At 38.6% G+C, this 19,769-nt stretch overlaps 1 protein-coding gene across 1 annotated transcript in view; it reads right to left on the bottom strand.

Moving 5' to 3' along the window:
- The window catches only part of ERGIC2 (ERGIC and golgi 2), a 52,749-nt gene that overhangs the window by 7,275 nt on the left and 25,705 nt on the right, over positions 1-19,769 (bottom strand). The window contains exons 5-13 of the mRNA XM_034766867.1: positions 19,574-19,682; positions 17,440-17,486; positions 15,716-15,786; positions 10,137-10,177; positions 8,489-8,590; positions 6,860-6,955; positions 4,911-4,966; positions 3,680-3,778; positions 2,172-2,269 (exon numbers count right to left, since the gene is read on the bottom strand). Coding sequence (XP_034622758.1) covers positions 2,172-2,269; positions 3,680-3,778; positions 4,911-4,966; positions 6,860-6,955; positions 8,489-8,590; positions 10,137-10,177; positions 15,716-15,786; positions 17,440-17,486; positions 19,574-19,682 — 719 coding nt within the window. The remainder of the gene's footprint in view (positions 1-2,171; positions 2,270-3,679; positions 3,779-4,910; positions 4,967-6,859; positions 6,956-8,488; positions 8,591-10,136; positions 10,178-15,715; positions 15,787-17,439; positions 17,487-19,573; positions 19,683-19,769) is intronic.

Below are 19,769 nucleotides of genomic sequence, written 5' to 3'. Positions count from 1 at the left end.
GAACCAACAGGCTGTATTAAGCAATAAGGACAGATGCCGACAGACTTTATTAGGCATTTTTTTAAAAAAAATGGATGGAGGCAGTTATGGTAAGTATGCAGAGCCACGGATGCATTAACAATAGTTGGTTCTTTTCTGAATGCTATAGACAGCCTGACTGTTATTCTAAAGCCACTTTAAAGAGAAAAACAATCTTTCTTGGGGGCATTTTGGTCTAATATTTCTACTTCCAGCTGTTGCAGAGGGTTTAAGTGCTGGTTCCTAGCAATACCAGTTACTACCAGCTGCTGTAAAGTGTTGTAGCTACTGTAAGTAGAAAAGTGGAACTATGTGGTACAGGTATTGGTTATCGCTCAGGCCTTGTCTACAGTAATACAATTTAACATATTCAAACAATTTTTCAAACAACAGCATTAATTAACATTACTTTAACCATGGCTTTGTAGTCACCATAGACAAGGACAAGTTATGTTCCCCACTGTATCTGCTACTGATGTTATTAGGCCCTACAAAGGCCAGGTTTTAATCATGACGAGTTGGCACAATGTGGATCCTGGGTTTTTCAATCCCTGGACACATTCTGTAGTCTGCTACAACAACACTTACACGCTACACAATTTTTCTCTGAAAAACTGATCTCTCTCTAATAGCCTTTCTCAGCCCATTTGTTAATTTAAAAGAAAAACTATACTGTTAACAGGCAGGCTTGCCTGGTGAGACATATCATTGTAATCCCACCAACAACCTCAGTTATTCATAAAGACTTCCTCCTAGGAACTTATGATTCAGTAGCATCTTTCAGACCAACTGAATCCCCAAAAGTTTTACAGAGTTCAAGAACTCACTACTACTAATAAAATAAATAAAATTTCCTAGCAGAAAGTGAGAGAAAGGAGGTACAGGAAGAAAAGCTGTGATGGAAAATGAGATGGAAAATCAACGAGGTGGAGAGATTTAGAAAAACTGTTCCAGATGGCAGGGCCTTGAAAGGAGCAGTGAGATTGTCTTGCAGAGGAATGCCAAAATGCTAGATGAACAGGAGGAGTGAGGAAACTGAAACGTATCTTGCACGATCCAGATCACTGATTATGTGTCTCTTTTTGTTTCTGTTTTGAGTTCAGTTCTCTACAGAATAATCTCCGCACCTTTTTTCCCCCCAATATCTTTAATGTCCCACTGCTGAATTAATAAAAAAAAAAAAAAAAAAAACCACTCCTTTTTCTCCCCCTTTGATAATGCAGCAAAAACAATTGCCCATGAAGCATAGCATAATGCTCCCAATGCAAAATGAAGGCTGTGAGGAAACACTGGATTGTAGAATAATCAATTTCATACAAGTTACATTTAAGTGAATGATCATTACTATTCAATTTTTTTGAAGCGCAGTATCCCTTGCCTGCCTTTCATAGTTCAGCTTTTAAAAGAGCTGTTCCTTTGGCTTGCAAATATCAAGATCAACCCAAGTTCAACCACTGACTAAGGAAATGATAATGAGGCAGGTGTAACGGGAGTACATTAGAATGCTTTTTTCTTATTTACATCAGTCTTTAAACATTCGCATGACAGAATTTGGCAAGGAGTAGACTGCAGTAACTAATAGCTGGGTTTCCCCTTTTACAGATTTGGAATTTATAACGAACACCAAATCTAAAGATAATAGAAGTTTGACAATCAAGAGACTGGGTGATTAACAGTAGGTGCCTCACCAAATGCAAATCAAAATAGCTGGGAGGCAAAGAAAAGTAGTGTTCTGTACCCTCCGGTTCTTCAATCCAACAGGAGTTGGATAAGAGGACTAGAGATGGATTAAGTATTTATCACAGAAGCATATTAGAATAATTTATGGGAACCGGTTTTCATTATTAGCCTCAAATGAAGTAAGCAAGGCTGGTTACTAATCATTAAATCTAACATTGGGACCCAGGATTTTTGGATGAGAGATGCTAATGCAAATAACTGAACATGTGTTGCCACATACATATATTTTACATTCAGCATAACATCACTGACAAATATCCCAACATATCCTGGAGTATTTTAGTAAACTGACCCTGCTTGAAGAGTCTTTAAAAGCAAAAACCAATCAAGTCTCAGTTTTCCCATCTAGCTTTGACAAGTACAAACACTAAAACAAAACCTTTTCTTTGGGTTGGTTTCTAACTGGGACTTACCCTTTCTGTCACGGAAAACTGGTGAGTTTCTGCTGAAATTTTATACGTATGGAGTTTTGTTGGCACGACTGTGATAAAATATTGGAACATCTGGTTGTCTAAAACAAAACAAATCTTACTATTGAATTAACACTAATTATAGGATAAAAATCATTTGAGAGAGATATTCAGCTGTTAAACAAGTATTTTTCTGAAAAGACCATTAAGAATATTATCTATTAAGCTCTGTCTACCCTGGGGGCAATTTCAAAAGAAGTCCCACTGTGGACAACCCTGATTTGGCTCCATCAATGTTAATTTTGAGGGTTAGACCCTAGGACAAATTTTTGCACATGCCAGACTTCACACATTGTGAGTAGTCCCACTGAAGTCAATAGGACAGTTCAGTGTATGAAGTTTAGCATGTGCATAAATCTTTCCAGAGCCCTATTGTAGACAAGCCACAGGCTGCCACTGCTGTTTTAACCACCATCTCATGTAACCCTGCACACAGAAGTAGGGGCTATGGCAGTGGTTTCAAAATGGTGGCTGAATGGTTTGTCTATGCAAATTCTTCCAGTGTTCCTAACACTAGTGGGACTGCATTGATTGGATTTTCAGAAAGTTTCCCTAGAGGAGACAGTTCATTAGAGAACTCATAGTAGACAATCAGCATTTTGTAATGTATTTGTAATACAATCCCTCTTAATTCAACATCCTAGCAGAACAAACCACCAAACAACTGAAATGATAATTTCAAGTGAAATGGTATTTCAAATCAGCAAAGTAACACCCATTGATCTGCTGATCAAGGTCTGTGGGTCTAAGGTTTTGAAGTTTTTTAGCATATTAAAATATTCATGTCGCACAAATAAGAAATTCCATTTCTTTTCAATAGTTTGGTAAGTAATCTTACCAGTGACATTACAATAATACTTGGTTACTCTAAAATACAAAACACATCGAAAGAGTTCAATGTTTTAATTGTCAATGAATGTGTTAGACAGTGATTAATCCTCACAGCCCCTCTGTGAGGTAGATATTAGCCTCAATTTATAAACGAGGAAATTTAAATGACTTGCCAACGACCACACAGTGAGTCGGTGACAGAGATGGGAACAGAACCTAGGAATCCTGAATCTCAGTCCTACAGTCTAACTACTAGACAGCCTCCCCTGTGAGGACACTTGGCTCTGCAAGTCCAAGTTGTAACATACAGCTGTGATACTTTTGGGAATTTGTCCATATAGGTGAGTGCTCACCCATAATGTAAAGACAGTACATTTGTATGTGCAACTACAAATCAAAATCAGAAGTAACAATGGAGTAGCAAAGTCCTGTTAAAAAAAGATTACACCATGAATGATGCAGGATAAATAAAAAGAGTAACTAAATGATGCATTCCTTATTTACCATAATGTACCATTTGTCAATAGCAGAATTCAAGAAAAATGCTAATATTTTTAAGCTAAGAATTAAAAGAGCAGCATCTCAGATACTAAATTATTTTTCCATCATGAAACACTTACGATCTGATGCAATTTTTTCTGTCCCATCCAAAGGATTAATAATTCCTGGAATGAGCTCTCCAAAAGACAAGTGATCTATTCTATGAGAGAAGTTGTATGCTGAAAGACAACACACAAGAACCACCAAATGTAAGAGGTTTATTTTGGTGAAATATTAAAAAAAAAAATTACATTTCACACACACACACACACACACACACACAAAAATAGGAAAGGCATCAATTGGAATATTTAATGCCATTAGGATGGATATAAAACATTATCAGGATTTGCACTTTTGTAAATATTTCCACAAATCCAAATGTGTATTTATTATAAGCAAAGCTTGCTTTACCGGCATCAATATTTAAAAATATGTATGTTCAATTTTAACTCAGGACTTCCCCCCCATTTTTATAGGCAATATAATGTAGATCAAAATGTACAGGCATTTGCAACAGCCCAAGACTTAAAAGGTCAAGAAGCAGCCAAGGAAACCTAGAATTAGTCTACAGTTCACATTTCAGGCTGACCAAAAGTGTTGGAAAGATTAAATTGTTTTATTGATTAAATGCACAAACCTAATAATGCAACAATAATTTTATTAATTTAGTTCCTAATCCTGAAAAGATTTATGCACATGATTAATTGCAATGGGAATACACGAATGTAAAATTAAATTCATATGGAAGCCTTTGCAGGATTGGAAGCTTAAACAGTAAAGAGTCAGGAAGCAAAGATAAGTTGTCACAGTAACATTTACACACACACACACACACCCACACACCCACCATTCAGGTCAGAAATTTTAAACTTTTTATAGTCTAAATATTGCAGGGGAACAAGCTCTCTGAAAAATACGGATTATTATACAGTACTTTTGAAATCCAAGATATACTATTATAACATGCTTTTTATTGTTATTTACATATTATTTTATATATAGTTTTACATTATGACTGTTACACCATCAGCATAAACAGATAGACTGTGAATGTCAAATGCGTGAAAAGATTTAAGTACTATTTACGTACTATTGCTGAGAGATTCTACTTGAGCGATTTGCATTGTAAAAGAAAACAGAGAATACACTTTATAATATAATATCCTGAAGTGTATTCTCTGTTTTCTTTTACAATGCAAATCGCTCAAGTAGAATCTCTCAGCAATAGTACGTGTCTAATGTCCAAATCAGTAGCTAGGAGATGCTATGAACCAATAGTGTTTTTGAAAGAGGACAGTAAAAGCTTACAATCGTGGCTCACAAGGGCTGCCAAGTGTGCATGGCCTCGGGGATGAGGAATTGCCCTAAAGAAAGCAAAAACATGTTTTATAAAGCAATGGTTTAATGGACACTTATACGAAACTCAAATAATAAAAATTGGGGTTTCCATAAAGCAAATCACCAGTTTTCCCTTGATTTCAATAAAATAGCTCTTTATAATGGGCATTGATATTTTCATTGTTGCTCGGTACAGACAACCAGAGTAACACCTGAAGACACATTAAGCTTATGAAAATTCTCCAATACACACAAAAAGTTATTTTAGAAACGCCAATAGGTTTTGTCTAGCCAGAGAGCTGCAAGGGGAAAAGCTGTCAAATCCTGGCATGGTCCAAATACAGTACAAGACCAACCATATAACAGCTCAAGTCGCCAATGATTAATATGGGCTTCCCTGCACTTGCCTTGTGACTAGGCAGATTATCAGTTTCATCTGTGGGACTCTCTAGTATGCGCATTGGGAGAAGTTGGAAGAGCAGGAGGAAAGAGAGAAGGAAAATAAAGGGAGCACCAGCATCACACTGGGAAAGGACCAGTATGGATTGGAAAACTGGCACACTTCCCCAACCCCTCTTCACACTCAAAAAGAAGTTTTACTTCTAGGCTTGCTTTTACTACCTTATGACCAAGTGTAAGGTTTACCCCTAACAGAATTAAAGAAATCTTCCTTCACCGTTCAGACATTAAAAGTGACTATCCTAAGCAGATGCATTTTGGAGAAATGGAAGATGAGATAAAAGATCAGGCAGTAGAAGGCTACAATAATCAAGGCAAGACACAACCAGAAGGAAGGAAGCAACAGAACTTAGCAAGACCATAGATATGAAGGGGATGAGAAAGACAGGTTATGCTGGGATGCAGGAAGGACACAAGAGATGGCAATGGAGATAGAGTAGGAGGGGAGAGATTAGAGCTTCAATTTTGGACAGACTCAGATTGAGAAGACAGCTGGACACCTAACAACATATGCCAGAGAGGTAATTTTGAGACACAAGACTAAACAGAGGTGTAGGTTTGGGATTCACTCTAGCAGAGATGGTAGCTGAAACCACAAGAGGACATACGGTTATAGAGTGGGTCCACAGAGTGAGAAGAGGAGGTTTTGCAACTCTTAGGGATGTCAGACAGGGATAGAGAAAAGAATAAGGAGCCGTTTAAGGAGATATGTAGATGCTGAAAGAACAGTCGGCAAAGCAGGAAGAGAATTAGAGCACAGGCCAAGAAAGGGTCATTGCAGAAACCACACATGGCATGTGAACATGACACCTCTACCCTTGCTAGTGCACAATGATCTGGCTTGGTTACAGGCATACATTTCCAATACAGATTTCTAGTTTAAAGTGCTTACGAGACAACATGATTACAGAAGCATGTCAGGAAACTGTGATCCACATTTAGTCATGACTCCCCCTAACATGCTTCTATATTATCTCATCCATACAACTAACAAAAATCTGTGCTGGAAAACATATGCCCTTTACTATGACAGACAACTCTGCTCTCGAACGGTTAGAGGTATAGTAAGGTTGGGCCCAATTAGATAACAGGCAAGTACTAGCAGTCTAAAAGTATTAGCTGCCACTTTATCACACATTAACAAAAGGCACTAGTTCATCTAATTAGCTGTAAGGGTTCACTTTATGGATATGTGACAACATTGCTGAACACAGGAGAAGCAGCTACTTCAGCAGACATCTCAAAAAGTTCCATAGTTCATGTTGACTATAACCGGACATGAAGAAATTTGATGTTTGAAATGAGAGATACCATATGAAAAATATGACCAGAAAGGGAATCTGTATTATGATAAAAGCAGCTAACTAGGCAAAAGTGAGCTAAAGAAAGTTTTTTGCTTAACTACACACACATCTGTCTTGGTCAATTTGTGGTATATTCAGTAAGTGAAAAGAACATACTTGCCCACAGTTATGTGAAAGTTTCCTGCCACTTTATTGACATATAGATGACCATGAATTCTGCATGCATCTGGAGGCAGTAATGAATTATCCTCCCTGTTTGAACAAGAAACAGGGAAACAGCTCAAAACACAGTAATTGAGATTATTTTATATGTAGGTGAAAAAATAGCATCAACGTAAAGTTTAGAAACCCACATTCTTTTGCCATGGAAAATAAACCTTCAGGTACAACCTAGATATTCAGAAAAGGGAAAACAAACTAATTACAAACTATGAGCTTTAAAACATCTGGACTTCTATGTTAACAAGCACATTTTATAATAGATTAAGCACACAAAAGTTACACACCCCCATCGAGAGGAAAACAAATTAAAAGTAGCTCATTTTATAAACATTATCCTGGCCAGCCTGATGTCACTCAGAGTTTCAACACATCACTCAAATGTTCAAGACTCCTAGGGGATGAGGCTAATCAAATGGACAAGAACTGGAACAATTACAGAGAAGACTCTCGCAGGCCCTAGGGATATCTGCCACCTCACGAAACACTTTTCAGCAACTCAGATTGAAAATGGTTTGTTCAGATAATGCAGCTGTACTGACCTGGACGAACAGCACAAAACATTTTTTTAAAAAACAGTTGCCGAAAGCGAAGTAATGACTCTGTCAAGAAAAGTTTTCAACATCTGTTTTTAAGAAATGTTGCCCCGCTCACACTTGCTGGTATAAACAGGTCACCTGAAATAGTTTCCAGATCTACTTCTGAAAATAGTTTGTTAAAACAGCCCAAAGTGTAGTTTAAATGCTGCCCCAGAAGATAATGAAACGGGAGCATCACTTCTGAGCACTCTTCAGCAGTGGCCTAAGGCGAAAGAATACAGTTGATCCCCAGACATGGGAAAGGAGACCACGGTGTAGTAACTATGGGAGGGAGCATTTATTGGTATTGGAAAAGGAGAAACTTTTTTTTTTTTTTTTAATTTACACCAATTAAGGGCAGGCACAGTAAGTTTTCTATACATTATTTAAATGATTTTTAATTAAAGAAAAAATTCATGTGTGTTATTGATTTAATATTTTTTATTTATATTAGAAATGCAAGTGCACGATAAAGCAGGTTACAAACCAGTAAACCCTGTCAATGACTGAAATGAAAGAACTGAAACAGAGGGCTCTGAAATTGTTTTAAAAAGGTAGTTCATCAAAATAAGTAGATATAATTTGTTTAAAATATTCTAAAATATTGTGTAACTAATTTTACGCAGCATTAACATGACCGGTAAGTGATGAGTCTTGACTCTCGTGGGGTGCTGATCATCATAAAAACGCTAAAGAAATACAAATGGATTCATATAAAAAAGTAACAATCTTTCTGGCAAGCGTTTGCTGGCACACTAAGGATGTAAGTAAAATACAATCCAGTTCAGAATGTTATTGATTTCTTCATAACCCAGACCAGCAAGTCTCTAAAACATTAAGACAAAGGCTTTGGATTCAGGGAAACCTGACGCAAGGGAAAGGCATTCAAGTCTCTTCACCATTATAACTGCTTTCCTTAATTCATTTTTGAAGACAATCAGTCATGAGAGAGAGTGAAATCAGCTGCATGCAACAATTTATCTCTCACCTTGGTGGCAGTGCTGTTGAAGCACTTTTAAAAGCACTTTTGAATATCACATCTTGAAGGGAGTGTTCTTCCTGCAGCCTACTCTGAATTAACTGCAGCATCCTAAAGATCACACAGATGAGTACAGTAAGTGGGAATGCATGCAACAGAGTAACAGAAAATAATTTCATAGTTACCATCAGGTACATTAATTACCTAGTATAAAACCACTCAATTCAGCAAAAGGATGGTATGTTAAATACAGACATATGCCAAAACATTCCTACTGCTCAAGTATACACAATTTAAAAACTAAAAATAAAAGCACTGATGTTGGACTCACCATAGTATACCATGAGGATGCTAAAATTAGAAAACGATTCCTAAAGAACTAATTATGAATTTAAAGAGGCTTTAGATTCTGTGACAGAGCTTTCAGATGCGAAGGACACAGTTAAGATTTGTTGGTGAGAGACAAGTTTTTGAGCTTACGGAGAGCTCTTGTACAGGAAAAGACCTGAAAAACTCTATGTAAGTCTGAAACATCTCCCACTCACCAATAGAAATTGGTCCAATAAAAAGATATTACCTCACCCACCTTTTGTCTCTACTGTCCTGGGACTGATACAGCTCTACAACACCACTGCATCCAGTTAAGGTTGGCAGACCCAACCATTCATTTACTTTGGCAGTGGCTCCATTGGTAAACTCAGAAGTTTGGGATTCCATACACACATCCCTCCTCATCACCATCTCAACCAACCTCCCAATTCCAACAAGAACAAATAAGAATGAACCCAATGCCTAAATTCATACTAAACAAAGCACTGCATGCAGTCTCCAGGGTCTCGCATTAAAGCACATATGCACTTGTCTGCTTACTGTTGTATTATACCAGTCTCCAAACTTTTTTGATCGCGCACCCCTATCAGTAAAAAAATTTTGAGCACACACCCCCTGCCGTGCCAGCTCTACCATTTTTGCCAAAGCAAAAAAAAAAAAAAAAAAAGGCGCTCAAAGGGGGGGGGTGGAGCGCTCCTCCTGCTGCGCACCCCCAAGGATCCTCTTGTGCACCCCACTTTGGAGACCATGTGTTATACAGTATACTGGAGCATTTCCTCTCACCCTCACCCCAGCTGCATCGAAGAGTTATTGGAGGAAGGAGAGAACAACAATAAACTTTAAGTGCTAACAGTAATCAATTCAACTGCTGAAGGTGGCGAGTTATTTTGGTTTAGTGACACTGACATACATCTAAACATGGCAAATGAGTTTATAAAGAGAATCAAAACTACCACACATGGAATTAAACTAGATAAAATGCGACAGGACTGGTTTATTACAAGGACTGATAGATCAAATAGTTTTATATTTTAAAAAATGAAAGAGTACTCTTTCATGGTGAAGACACTGAATGCTGACTGGCCAGCTCTAAAAAGCCAGAGAAAAAATAAATGAGCTTCAGTTTCAACGGGTGTGTACTGCACTATTATGGGCAGTACCTGTGCAAGGTAACACATGGTTGGATTTTTTGTTTTTTTGTTTTTAAACATGACTTAGGTATACTCAGAGCATATTCCCTTAGCTATTTCCAGGGACAAAAGAAAAGCAGACTTATCACTGTCCAACCTACATGCATTCACATCAGTGCTTTAGAATTATCTATTACCTCTGCCACTCTCTTTGCTGGGGAGTGAGATCAAATATTACCTGCAACAAAGAAGAAGACGACACATAGTAACACATAACCAGAAAGCAATACCAATGACTCCACCCTACCAAAGTTCTCTCCACAAAATTTAGATGAGGAAAAAATGAGGGTGATTTAACAATAATGTTTTATTTTGTACTAAAAGATTTATCTAATGTGGCCCATATACAGGAAATCCAAAGTAGACTTTAAATTTTAGCCTTCCAGTAGTTAATCCTAACAATGTGGAGCTATGAGACAGATTTTTATAACTATACATAGTTCAAAAGTCAGCAACTATAGTTTAAAAATAAAAGAAGCAAAAGCAGTCACTGTCCAACACTGAACAGTGTTAAACAAGGCTCAGCATTTGGTATATTGAAACCTCACCCTACTTTTTCCCATGGCAAACACACCATTGAACATCATTTTAACCTTTTATTACAGATACAGCAAAGAAGGAAAAACAGTTAAAGCATCTGAAACGTAAAGTATTAAATAAGGCTTTCATTTTAACAACATCCCTTGTTTCCTTTCCCTTTAGCTGGAGAGAATTTTTACAGTCTATTAGATGGTAATAACAGTCCTTTTGGTGAAGAGAGAAGAAGTTAGTTGAGATGGGCTGGACCTATTGTTGCTGCAGCTGTTAAAGTTAGACCCCATTTCCTAGAAGACAAAACAAGGCAAAAACACACAAAACGGGAGAGAAGAGCAAAGACTGAAAATGTGGTTTCTGTCTCGGATGTTGACTTTCACTTGCAACCTCATTGCTGGAAAAAACAGACACGGCACATGGTCTTATTAGCTACTCTGAGACCTGGCAAACTCAAACCAGCATTGGGCTGTTTAGGGTATTTCTTTTAGCTGCTTCTTTCTGGTCACAGGCTGACAGTGTTGCAAAATATACGGTCTCGGCCAGCTAAGAGACTCTTGTTAGACAGAAGGAAAAAGGAGAGCGATAGGAAAGAGAAGAAATAAGGTTGGGAAGGAAAATAATACATAATGTGGTGGCGCCCGGGAGGGGCTGGGGGCTTCTGTGACCATGTCTTACATCCCAGGTGCTGTTTGGGATTCAACTGGAGCTGGTAGAGGTGGCGGTGTCATCTGGGTCCCTGTCCCTGTCCTGGTCTAGGCGGGACATCTCTTAGGATTAGGACAAAAGAGACCTGGGGTCCCAGAAGACAGTGGGGGTGGCAGTCATGATGGTAGAGCTCACTCCAGTAGCCTCCGTCTATTCTTTCATAAAGATTCTCTCTTTCAGGACCCACAAAGGGAATGGTGGGAGGAACAGCCCATCTTCTCATTATATCGTCCACCAATTAGGCCTAGTTTTGACACACCAATTTTGGTTCACTGAGTTCCAGACCCCCATTTTCTTGTTAAGATCATGTTTGGTAAACATGGTCCTTGAATTATATGTAGGCCTTTTTGTTTGGGTTAATTCAGTCTGTCTCCCTTTCCTATTTTTCCCCCCCATCAACATTTATTTTTATAAGTCATTGTGTCATCTTATGAACTCTCACTCACTTTTCACAGTTGAGCCACCATCAGAGTGAATTTGCAGGCCCAATTATCACAGCAGCCCCTAGTGGGCCCAAGACTATGTCCTCCTTCTCCAATCCCCCATTTTTAGGGATATGGCTCAAAACACAGGAACTTACACTGTTTACAAAGGATACAACTGTCACCATACATTTCACTGCTAAGTGTACTGCTTTGATTACACATCTAATTGATGGCATAACACTTCCACATTTGTTTTATATTAAGCTCTGAAAATATGGCTCATAAAATCAAATATTTGCAAGTTGTTCATGGCACAGAATTATCAGTGAAGTGAAAAGGTTCAATAATGGCATATGCATTTCCTCAGCTACTGTAAACTGAACAGTCTCCAAGAAATAACAGACAACTACTTAATGGGCTTAATTAACCAATCTGCAACTAAACAGACAATTGTGATGCAGCATATATTCCCAGGGGACAAGGTATTTAACCCCATTCACTCAGGCCCACTGTACTGACTTGCCGTTAGACATACCCTGTAAGTCTACACAGCAAAGAAAAACCCATGGCTGTCCCGTGCCAGCTGACTCGGGCTCCCAGGGCTCAGGTTGCGGGGCTGTTTGACTGCTGTGTAGACTTCCAGGCTTGGGCTGCAGTCTGAGCTCTGGGAGCCTCCCACTTTACAGGGTGGAAGAGCCCTGGCTCCAGCCCAAGATGGGAAGTCTACAAAGCAACGAAACAGCTCTGCAGCCCGAGCCCTGCGATCCCGAGACGGCTGGCACGGGCTAGCTATGAGTGTCTAGTTGCTGTGTAGACACACCCACAGGCTGCTTCAGGGAAGCAGCATATAATTGCTATAGGACTCAATGACTTGAAGAAACAGCATCAAGCAGATCTTATATCCAGATGCATCACTGTCTGCTCAATTGAAAGGTAAGAAGCAGGGTGGATTTGATTTAACTCACTAGTCAGGAAGACTCGATTTAATCATGGATTTCTACATAAAAGTGCATTCTTGTTGGTTGTTATAACCTTAATACATATTCTTCACAACTCGGTGATAGATATAGGTTTCATTTTTAGAAGGTACACACTATACATTTTTAAAGTGATTTATGGTTCATCCTTAGCTCTGAAGTTTATTATAGTTGGCATTATGGAGGGATGATTGCTGGATGTCCATGTCATAGCCAACTCCTCTTCTTCAGCAGTTAAGGTTTGACCCTGGTACCGAGTATAGAGAATATTTGCAAGAAAATGAGCTGGAGATAGCGCTTGTCCTATTCATTTTTTTAATGCTTGTAATTTAACTCTGTCATTGCATATTTCTCTTTTTAAGATCTCACTCAGTTTCTTCCAAATTTCAACAGCATCAGCAATAGAACAGCCTTTTCCCTTCATTTTGTTCAAGGCTACAGAAATAGGCTTCAGGGTACTCTGCATGTGTTCAACATTTCTCTTAAGCCCAATGTTGAGAACTTTGGCTGTGACTGTGCCATCTATTTTTTCATGATTTCGTTCACAAACTGTCATCAAATTAGGCCAGTTCTTGATATAGTGCTCAAAACAGTCCACTACTGAGTTCCATCGCACGTCTTGTGGGAGAGTTAGCTTGGTTCCTCCCACTTTTTTCAGAGCATCTGCTGCAAAGTAGTTGTTCAGAAGTATTTTGCAATTTCAACAACATTAGCCTTTATTTCTGGAACACTTAAGTCTTTGGCTAGGAGGTGCATCAAATGAGCACTGCAACCGTATGTTATTAGCTTGGGACTCTCTTCTAAATAATTTCTTCTCACCTTGGATACATTTGCAGCATTGTTTGTGACCAAAGAACCAAAAATCTAGCCAGCCCTATTAGTTTAAGTGGAGGGCATTTTGGTGGTTTTTGATACTGGCATTGTTTTGCTTTATTTGGGGTGCCTATTATGCAAGTGTTCCAGTCAGGGTGCAGTTTACAGAAAGGGAGTTTATGCACTTGGAGAAAGGGGGGTTTAGGGGCCCTTAAACGAGAGGCATGATTGGTTGTTTTCTGTCTAAAACCCCCCGCCCCTTCCTCAAACCCTGCTCTTCCCCATCACCCAGCCCAAAAAAACCAAAGCTGGTTTCAGGGAGGTGCGGTATGCAATGGGGGATCGGGCGGAGGTTGTAAGCCCACTCAGTGTCAGTACCCCTAGCATCAACTCCCTTAAACAGGCCGGCACCAATCTCGGCATTCCCAAGCTGGCCAGTTCACAATCTGCCTCCGGGTCCAACAATAACTACTGCCCTATATACCACGCGAAAATTAATCTTGGTGATGCCTTCGCGGCATCAGAGGAGGGAGATTGTGGAAAAAAAAAAATCTAGCCAGCCCTATTAGTTTAAGCCTTAGATCGACATAGGCCCACCCTGCAGGCCACAAGCCTGAACCAAACTAAGTGTTGTGCTCCCTGTCAGTGACAGTCAAGGGTTATGATCAGAGGAGGGACGGGAAGGCCAAGAAAAAACAGAACAAAAAGCCTCAGCAGCAATAATAATAGCGTGTGTGTTTACGGCTGGCAAAATATAATAACCGCTTGTGTAAAGTAATAAATAAGGTTATAGTTAAAAAAGCAACCAATCATGCCTCTCATTTAAGTGCCCCTAAACCCCTCTTTCTCCAAATTCATAAATTTCCTTTCTGTAAACTGCACCCTGACTGGAACACTTGCATAATAGGCACCCCAAATAAAGCAAAACAATGCCAGTATCAAAAACCACCAAAATGCCCTCCACTCAAATAGCACCCTATTCCAAAAAAATTGCAAAAGGGGTGCCAAAAAGGGCAAAAAAACCCTAACTCTCCTATTTTTATACATAATGTGCAACTTGTAATATGTTTGCAGTTTTCGGCTTTAAGAAGGCAAAGTGTACTCCAAATCGGGAAGTGGTTTCTAACTGCTACCCCCAACGCGTTGGTATGTATTGCAATAAACGGGCCTCAGGCTTAAGTCTCTAATCAAAATAATGCGTGGGTAACTTTTTCCACAACAATAGAAAGATTTAACCTAAATTATCTATACAGAAGCCCCTGGAACTCCATAAGATTGGGTCCCTAATCCACGAACTATTGAAACTCATTTACAAAACTTTTCTTAAACATTACATGACTATATTGTCTCATATTATAGAGTTAGAATTTATAATACCTATTCCATGATGAGATATCTTTGGGCTATTATGTATCTTAATTAAAACTACCTTTAGATTGGATTTTTTTTATAAAATGCTTTGCGGTAAAAGCTTTAAAAAAAAAATCATTGATTTTTATCCACCCTGATAAGAAGATACCACAATAATGACCATCACATGCACAGGTGCACACACAGTGATACTTGAAAAAGAAATAATAGTCTATGAGGTAGTCTGTTGAACCACTTCAGAGAAAAATGTAAAAAGCCCAAAATGAAAAAGCAAACTCAAGGAACCAACATTAAAAGAATAACCTAAACTGGGGGAGAAGACAACAGAAAACATTTTCACATTTTACTCTCTCTTTACAGAAATACAAAGCAAAATCAAGCAAAGCTGCCACTGAGAGTTCCTCATTTATCTAATTGACAGGAAAATTAATATAGAGCCAGTTGTTAGCTGTTATAATTCAGCAATAGAAACACTCTTGCTACCTAATGGTGATGTAATTTAATAGCTATAGAATATTCCAATCTATTCATGAATGCGGACCCAAGAACAGGGAATCTGCTGTAGTTTTCTTAGTTATAGACTTAAATTTGCACACTACCAATGAGCGAGCATGCAGAAAACATAATTCCATGCTCACAATGAAAGTGCATTTCTGGACAGCATTTCTTTCTAGTGTGAGTATCTTAAGTTCACACAGCCAATCCTGAAACCAGTTTTGCCTGGACAAACCTTTGTGACCATGTGGAGCATAATAGACTTCAATGTGACTCTGTATTGGTCCAACTTCAGGACTGGATAGTATTTTTGGAGGTACAGTTTAGCCAAAATGAAAAGGCACGTCACAGCTAATAAAGAGCACCATCTTTATAAAGAAAATGGAATAAACTTACTGGTTCATAAACTAAACCATCTGCAGAGGCAACCATTGTTTCTGCTAAATCCAAAACATCAGCCCCCACGTCTGTTTCAAAAAACAAAACAAAATAGAAAATATTAAAAGAAAAGATAGATATGAATAAAAACAAAAAATATCCAGCAGAAATCAAGTTTGACAACATCTCTTCAAACCTATCAGTAAAACAGCAGATACTAATTAAGGTGAGAAAATCTATTCTTTATTAAGGGGATGCAAGTCCATACCAGTAAAGGAAAAAAGCTGGCAAGAAACTCAGGACTGAAAAAACTTTTAAATCCACCTAACAACAAACCAAACACCACCAAAACATCATAGACACAGGGCAGAGAGAGAGAAGGGGACAGAGACAGTTTTAGAAGCATCATTTCTCAGTAATGTATCACTTTCAGAGAAGCTCATTTACTGCTCTTCTTAAACAGTAAGTACTGAACAAAATATTATATTAACTAATTATTGTAGCTCTGTATACACATATTTATGCACATTTACACACACACACAAATTGATCAGTGCAAACTTAAATCTCTTCTATTTACATAAACGCAGTTATCAAATCTAAATGACACTAGTCCACAGAGAGACTAAGCTATTTGATTTTTTTTTCAAGAAGGAAAACACATGGGAAGATAGATTGGTATAATACTAACTCAAAAAAGCATACTGATAATATTTAGCTCTTATTTAGCACTTTGCATCTCCAAAGAGCATGACAAACAGTAATTGTCATAACAGCCTTATGAGATAACTAAGTATTGTACCCTTTTATCATATAGCAGGAGTGAGGCAGAGGGGTTTTAACAGAGTCTGTTTCAGAGCCAGGTTTAGATTTCAGAGAGTTCCTAGCTGCTACTCTTGTGGCAGATTAACAAATTTAAAATAACCCATGAGAGTAGGGGATGGGGTACTTGTAAATCAAACAATTATGAGACAAACTTCAGCATCACACAATCTAAAAATATTATAGCTGAGTTAAAGACCCATGAAAAGAGGGATTCAACACAGAATGTAGACAAAACTTTAACACCAACAATCTGGCTAGGAAAAACAGTTTTCCCTGTCAATCAAGGATAACCAAAAAACACAGTGTAGAGAAATGTAGTTTAATTACCCACTGCTTGTTAAAAAAAGCTGCAAACCTGCGTTTAACAATTATGAAGGCACTGACTGAATGTGGCCAACCTCAGCAGGAAACTGACCCCCTCTCCTGTCTTAGTTTTGTTGTAAATGCCACCAAACAGCAGAGCAAGTTTATGATCTGCCTGACTTACTACTTCGATAAATTGCTCCTCTCTCTCTCTGTTAACTATGCCCAATCCTGTGACTCAAGAATAAGCTACATATTATTGCTCAAAAAAATCTGGAACAATCATACCCTCTTTCTGGACAGCCAAAACCAACATCCAAGGTGTCTGAACAAGTTAACATAAGCATGTTATTTTTAATCTGAGAGCAATACACCTCTACCCCGATAGAACGCTGTCCTTGGGAGCCAAAAAAATCTTACTGTGTTATAGGTGAAACCGTGTTATATCGAACTTGCTTTGATCCGCTGGAGTGTGCAGTCCCGCCCCCCCAGAGCGCTGCTTTACCGCGTTATATCCAAATTCGTGTTATATCGGGTCACATATCGGGGTAGAGGTGTACCAATTTTTTTAAAAACCACAACCATCAACACTATCATGCTGATGGAATACTTACATTGACACTTCATGGCAACAGTAATATCTATATTGATTCTTAATTTACTGGAAGACAAAAAACAAAAATTTGCAATATTAATTAAATTTAGTACAGATGCCAAGACAAAATAACTATGTGAGAATACATACAGAAATGCACTCCAAAGGCAAAATGAATACCAGTACAGCTAAATACTATTCCCATTTAAGATTTAGGGAAGCTTAGGCAGAGAGGTTTAGTGACTAGTTTAGAAAGTCACCCAGTGTCTATTCACCATTTAAGCCTTTAATATAAGACAAGTGGCAAGGGAAGAACTAGTTTTATAGCAAAATGAATGAAATATGACTGGTTCAGGAGTTTAGCTACCTCTTATAAAGGCCCAATGGTTGCAGAAAATCAGAATCTCCATTGTCAGTAATATTTTGAAGTATATTTTCATGAAACTGTAGTAGCACACAGCTCCCAATGAATTTAATGGAATGGGAGGCACATGGGGGGTCACAAAGCTAAAACCCTATGCAAGGATTTGAACATCTACTTCTGGTTTTATCATCTCCAGGCATAGGCACCAACTCTGTGGGTGCTCGAGCCCTGGAGCAGCCATGGAAAAAAAAAATAGTGGGTGCTCAGCTCAGCACCCACTGACAGCTCCGCCAATCAACTCCTCCACGCGCCACGGATCAGCTGTTCAGCGGCGTGCAGGAGGTGCAGGTGGGGGTGGAGGAGGAGCGGGGGCAGGTGGAGGCAGGAGGAGGGGCGGGAAGAGGCAGGTAGGAGCAGGAAAAGACGAGGTAGGGGTCAAGCACCCCTTGGGAAAAGAGGAAGTCGGCGACTATGTCTGCAGGAGCAGGTTTTTATTTCATTTCCATGAGAATCCTCCATGATCACAATTCAACAGCTGCTCTGTCTGACCCAAATTGGGATCCAGCTGCCAGAAAATGCTATTGCCTTTGATACAGACTTCTGTTTTTGTAACTAGGACTTTTCAAACACCAAAGTACAGCCACTTTTAAAAGCAGGACTTTTCAAGCAGCAAAAAGTCATATGAATCAGGACTATTCCTTCTACCTATCCGAGATACTTATATACCGCTATCTCTGTAATAGTTGAGCACCTCACAATATTTAATGTGTTTATCCTCAGAACATCCTTGTGAGGTGAGTATGTGCTATTAATCCCATTTTACTGATGGAAAACGGAGGCACAGGCAGGCTCAGTGACTTTGCAAAGAAACCTCCTCACCAATATATGCTCAAGATGCAGGTTGCACAGTTTAAAAAGGGAAGGTTTGCTACACTCACCCAACATAGCTTTTCAGCCAAACTTAAGAGACACTTTGTCGAAGGAGCCAAAGGCTATGTAACTGTGTGCAATAGGAGGATATCAGTCTGTTCAAATGGATTTTTCTTTGAGGGGCAAAACCTGAGTTTTGCATGCATCTCACTTAAATCTATTATAGACTTTTTTCTGAGTAAAATAGGTCTTTGAACTTTTGACATAACACAATCACCACTTTAAGCCAATTTTCAAAAATGTATGTTGCATCTGTGAATTGGGTTACAGGCTTTAAATACACAAAGCCTAATCTTCAAAGGCGCTGACCACCTTCAGCTCCCACTGACTTCAAGTGGAGTTGTGAGCACATCGCACCTCAGAAAAATCAGGCAAGCACATGGAACTGACAGCAAGAGTATCTCTAGCCAACCTCTGCTGTCATGATATGTAGTAACATGACAGGAAACCTTCAGATAGCCCAGTCACCGACAGCTAATTGCTTTAAAATTAATCTTCAATACTATGAACTGCACTCAGAAGCAAAACAAGCAACATACTGATAAAAATGCTGAAAGAGTGCCAGAACAGCACCTTGGGTTTAAGGGTTAGATCTGGCTGAGATTACATCCAAAACGTTGCTGGATTGTAAGCAAGTCTCTTCCCTCTTCATGGAAGGCAGTTGTGTTTCTTTTTCTTACTGAACCTGGCCCCAGCATATTAAACAACAAACCAAAAAATAAATCATCTGTTTCCATTTTAATTTCAAACTGTAATTGCTTAGGAGTAGCAAGAACATTTTAAATCCATTCTTTTTCAGAACAGCTGATGAAATGCAGACAACTTAAATTTAAACGAAATTCTAAGGAATAAAAGTTACCTAGTAAAATCCTTGTCTACTTCATATTCATATTTCATCCACGTGTCTCGATACACCATAAACTCCATTATGGTTAATAAAGCCATAGCTGTAAATGCTATTAAAGAAACTGAAATCAAAAAGAAAAAGGATCAGCTAGTGAGGAAATGTTATTTATTGCTGGTGTTTACAAGAAAGAGACAATACGAAGAATTTA

This window comes from Trachemys scripta, chromosome 1, assembly GCF_013100865.1.
Source record: "Trachemys scripta elegans isolate TJP31775 chromosome 1, CAS_Tse_1.0, whole genome shotgun sequence".
Lineage (NCBI taxonomy): Eukaryota > Metazoa > Chordata > Testudines > Emydidae > Trachemys > Trachemys scripta.
The sequence above is the reverse complement of the archived record's forward strand: the minus strand, read 5'-3'. Positions and strand labels throughout refer to the sequence as shown.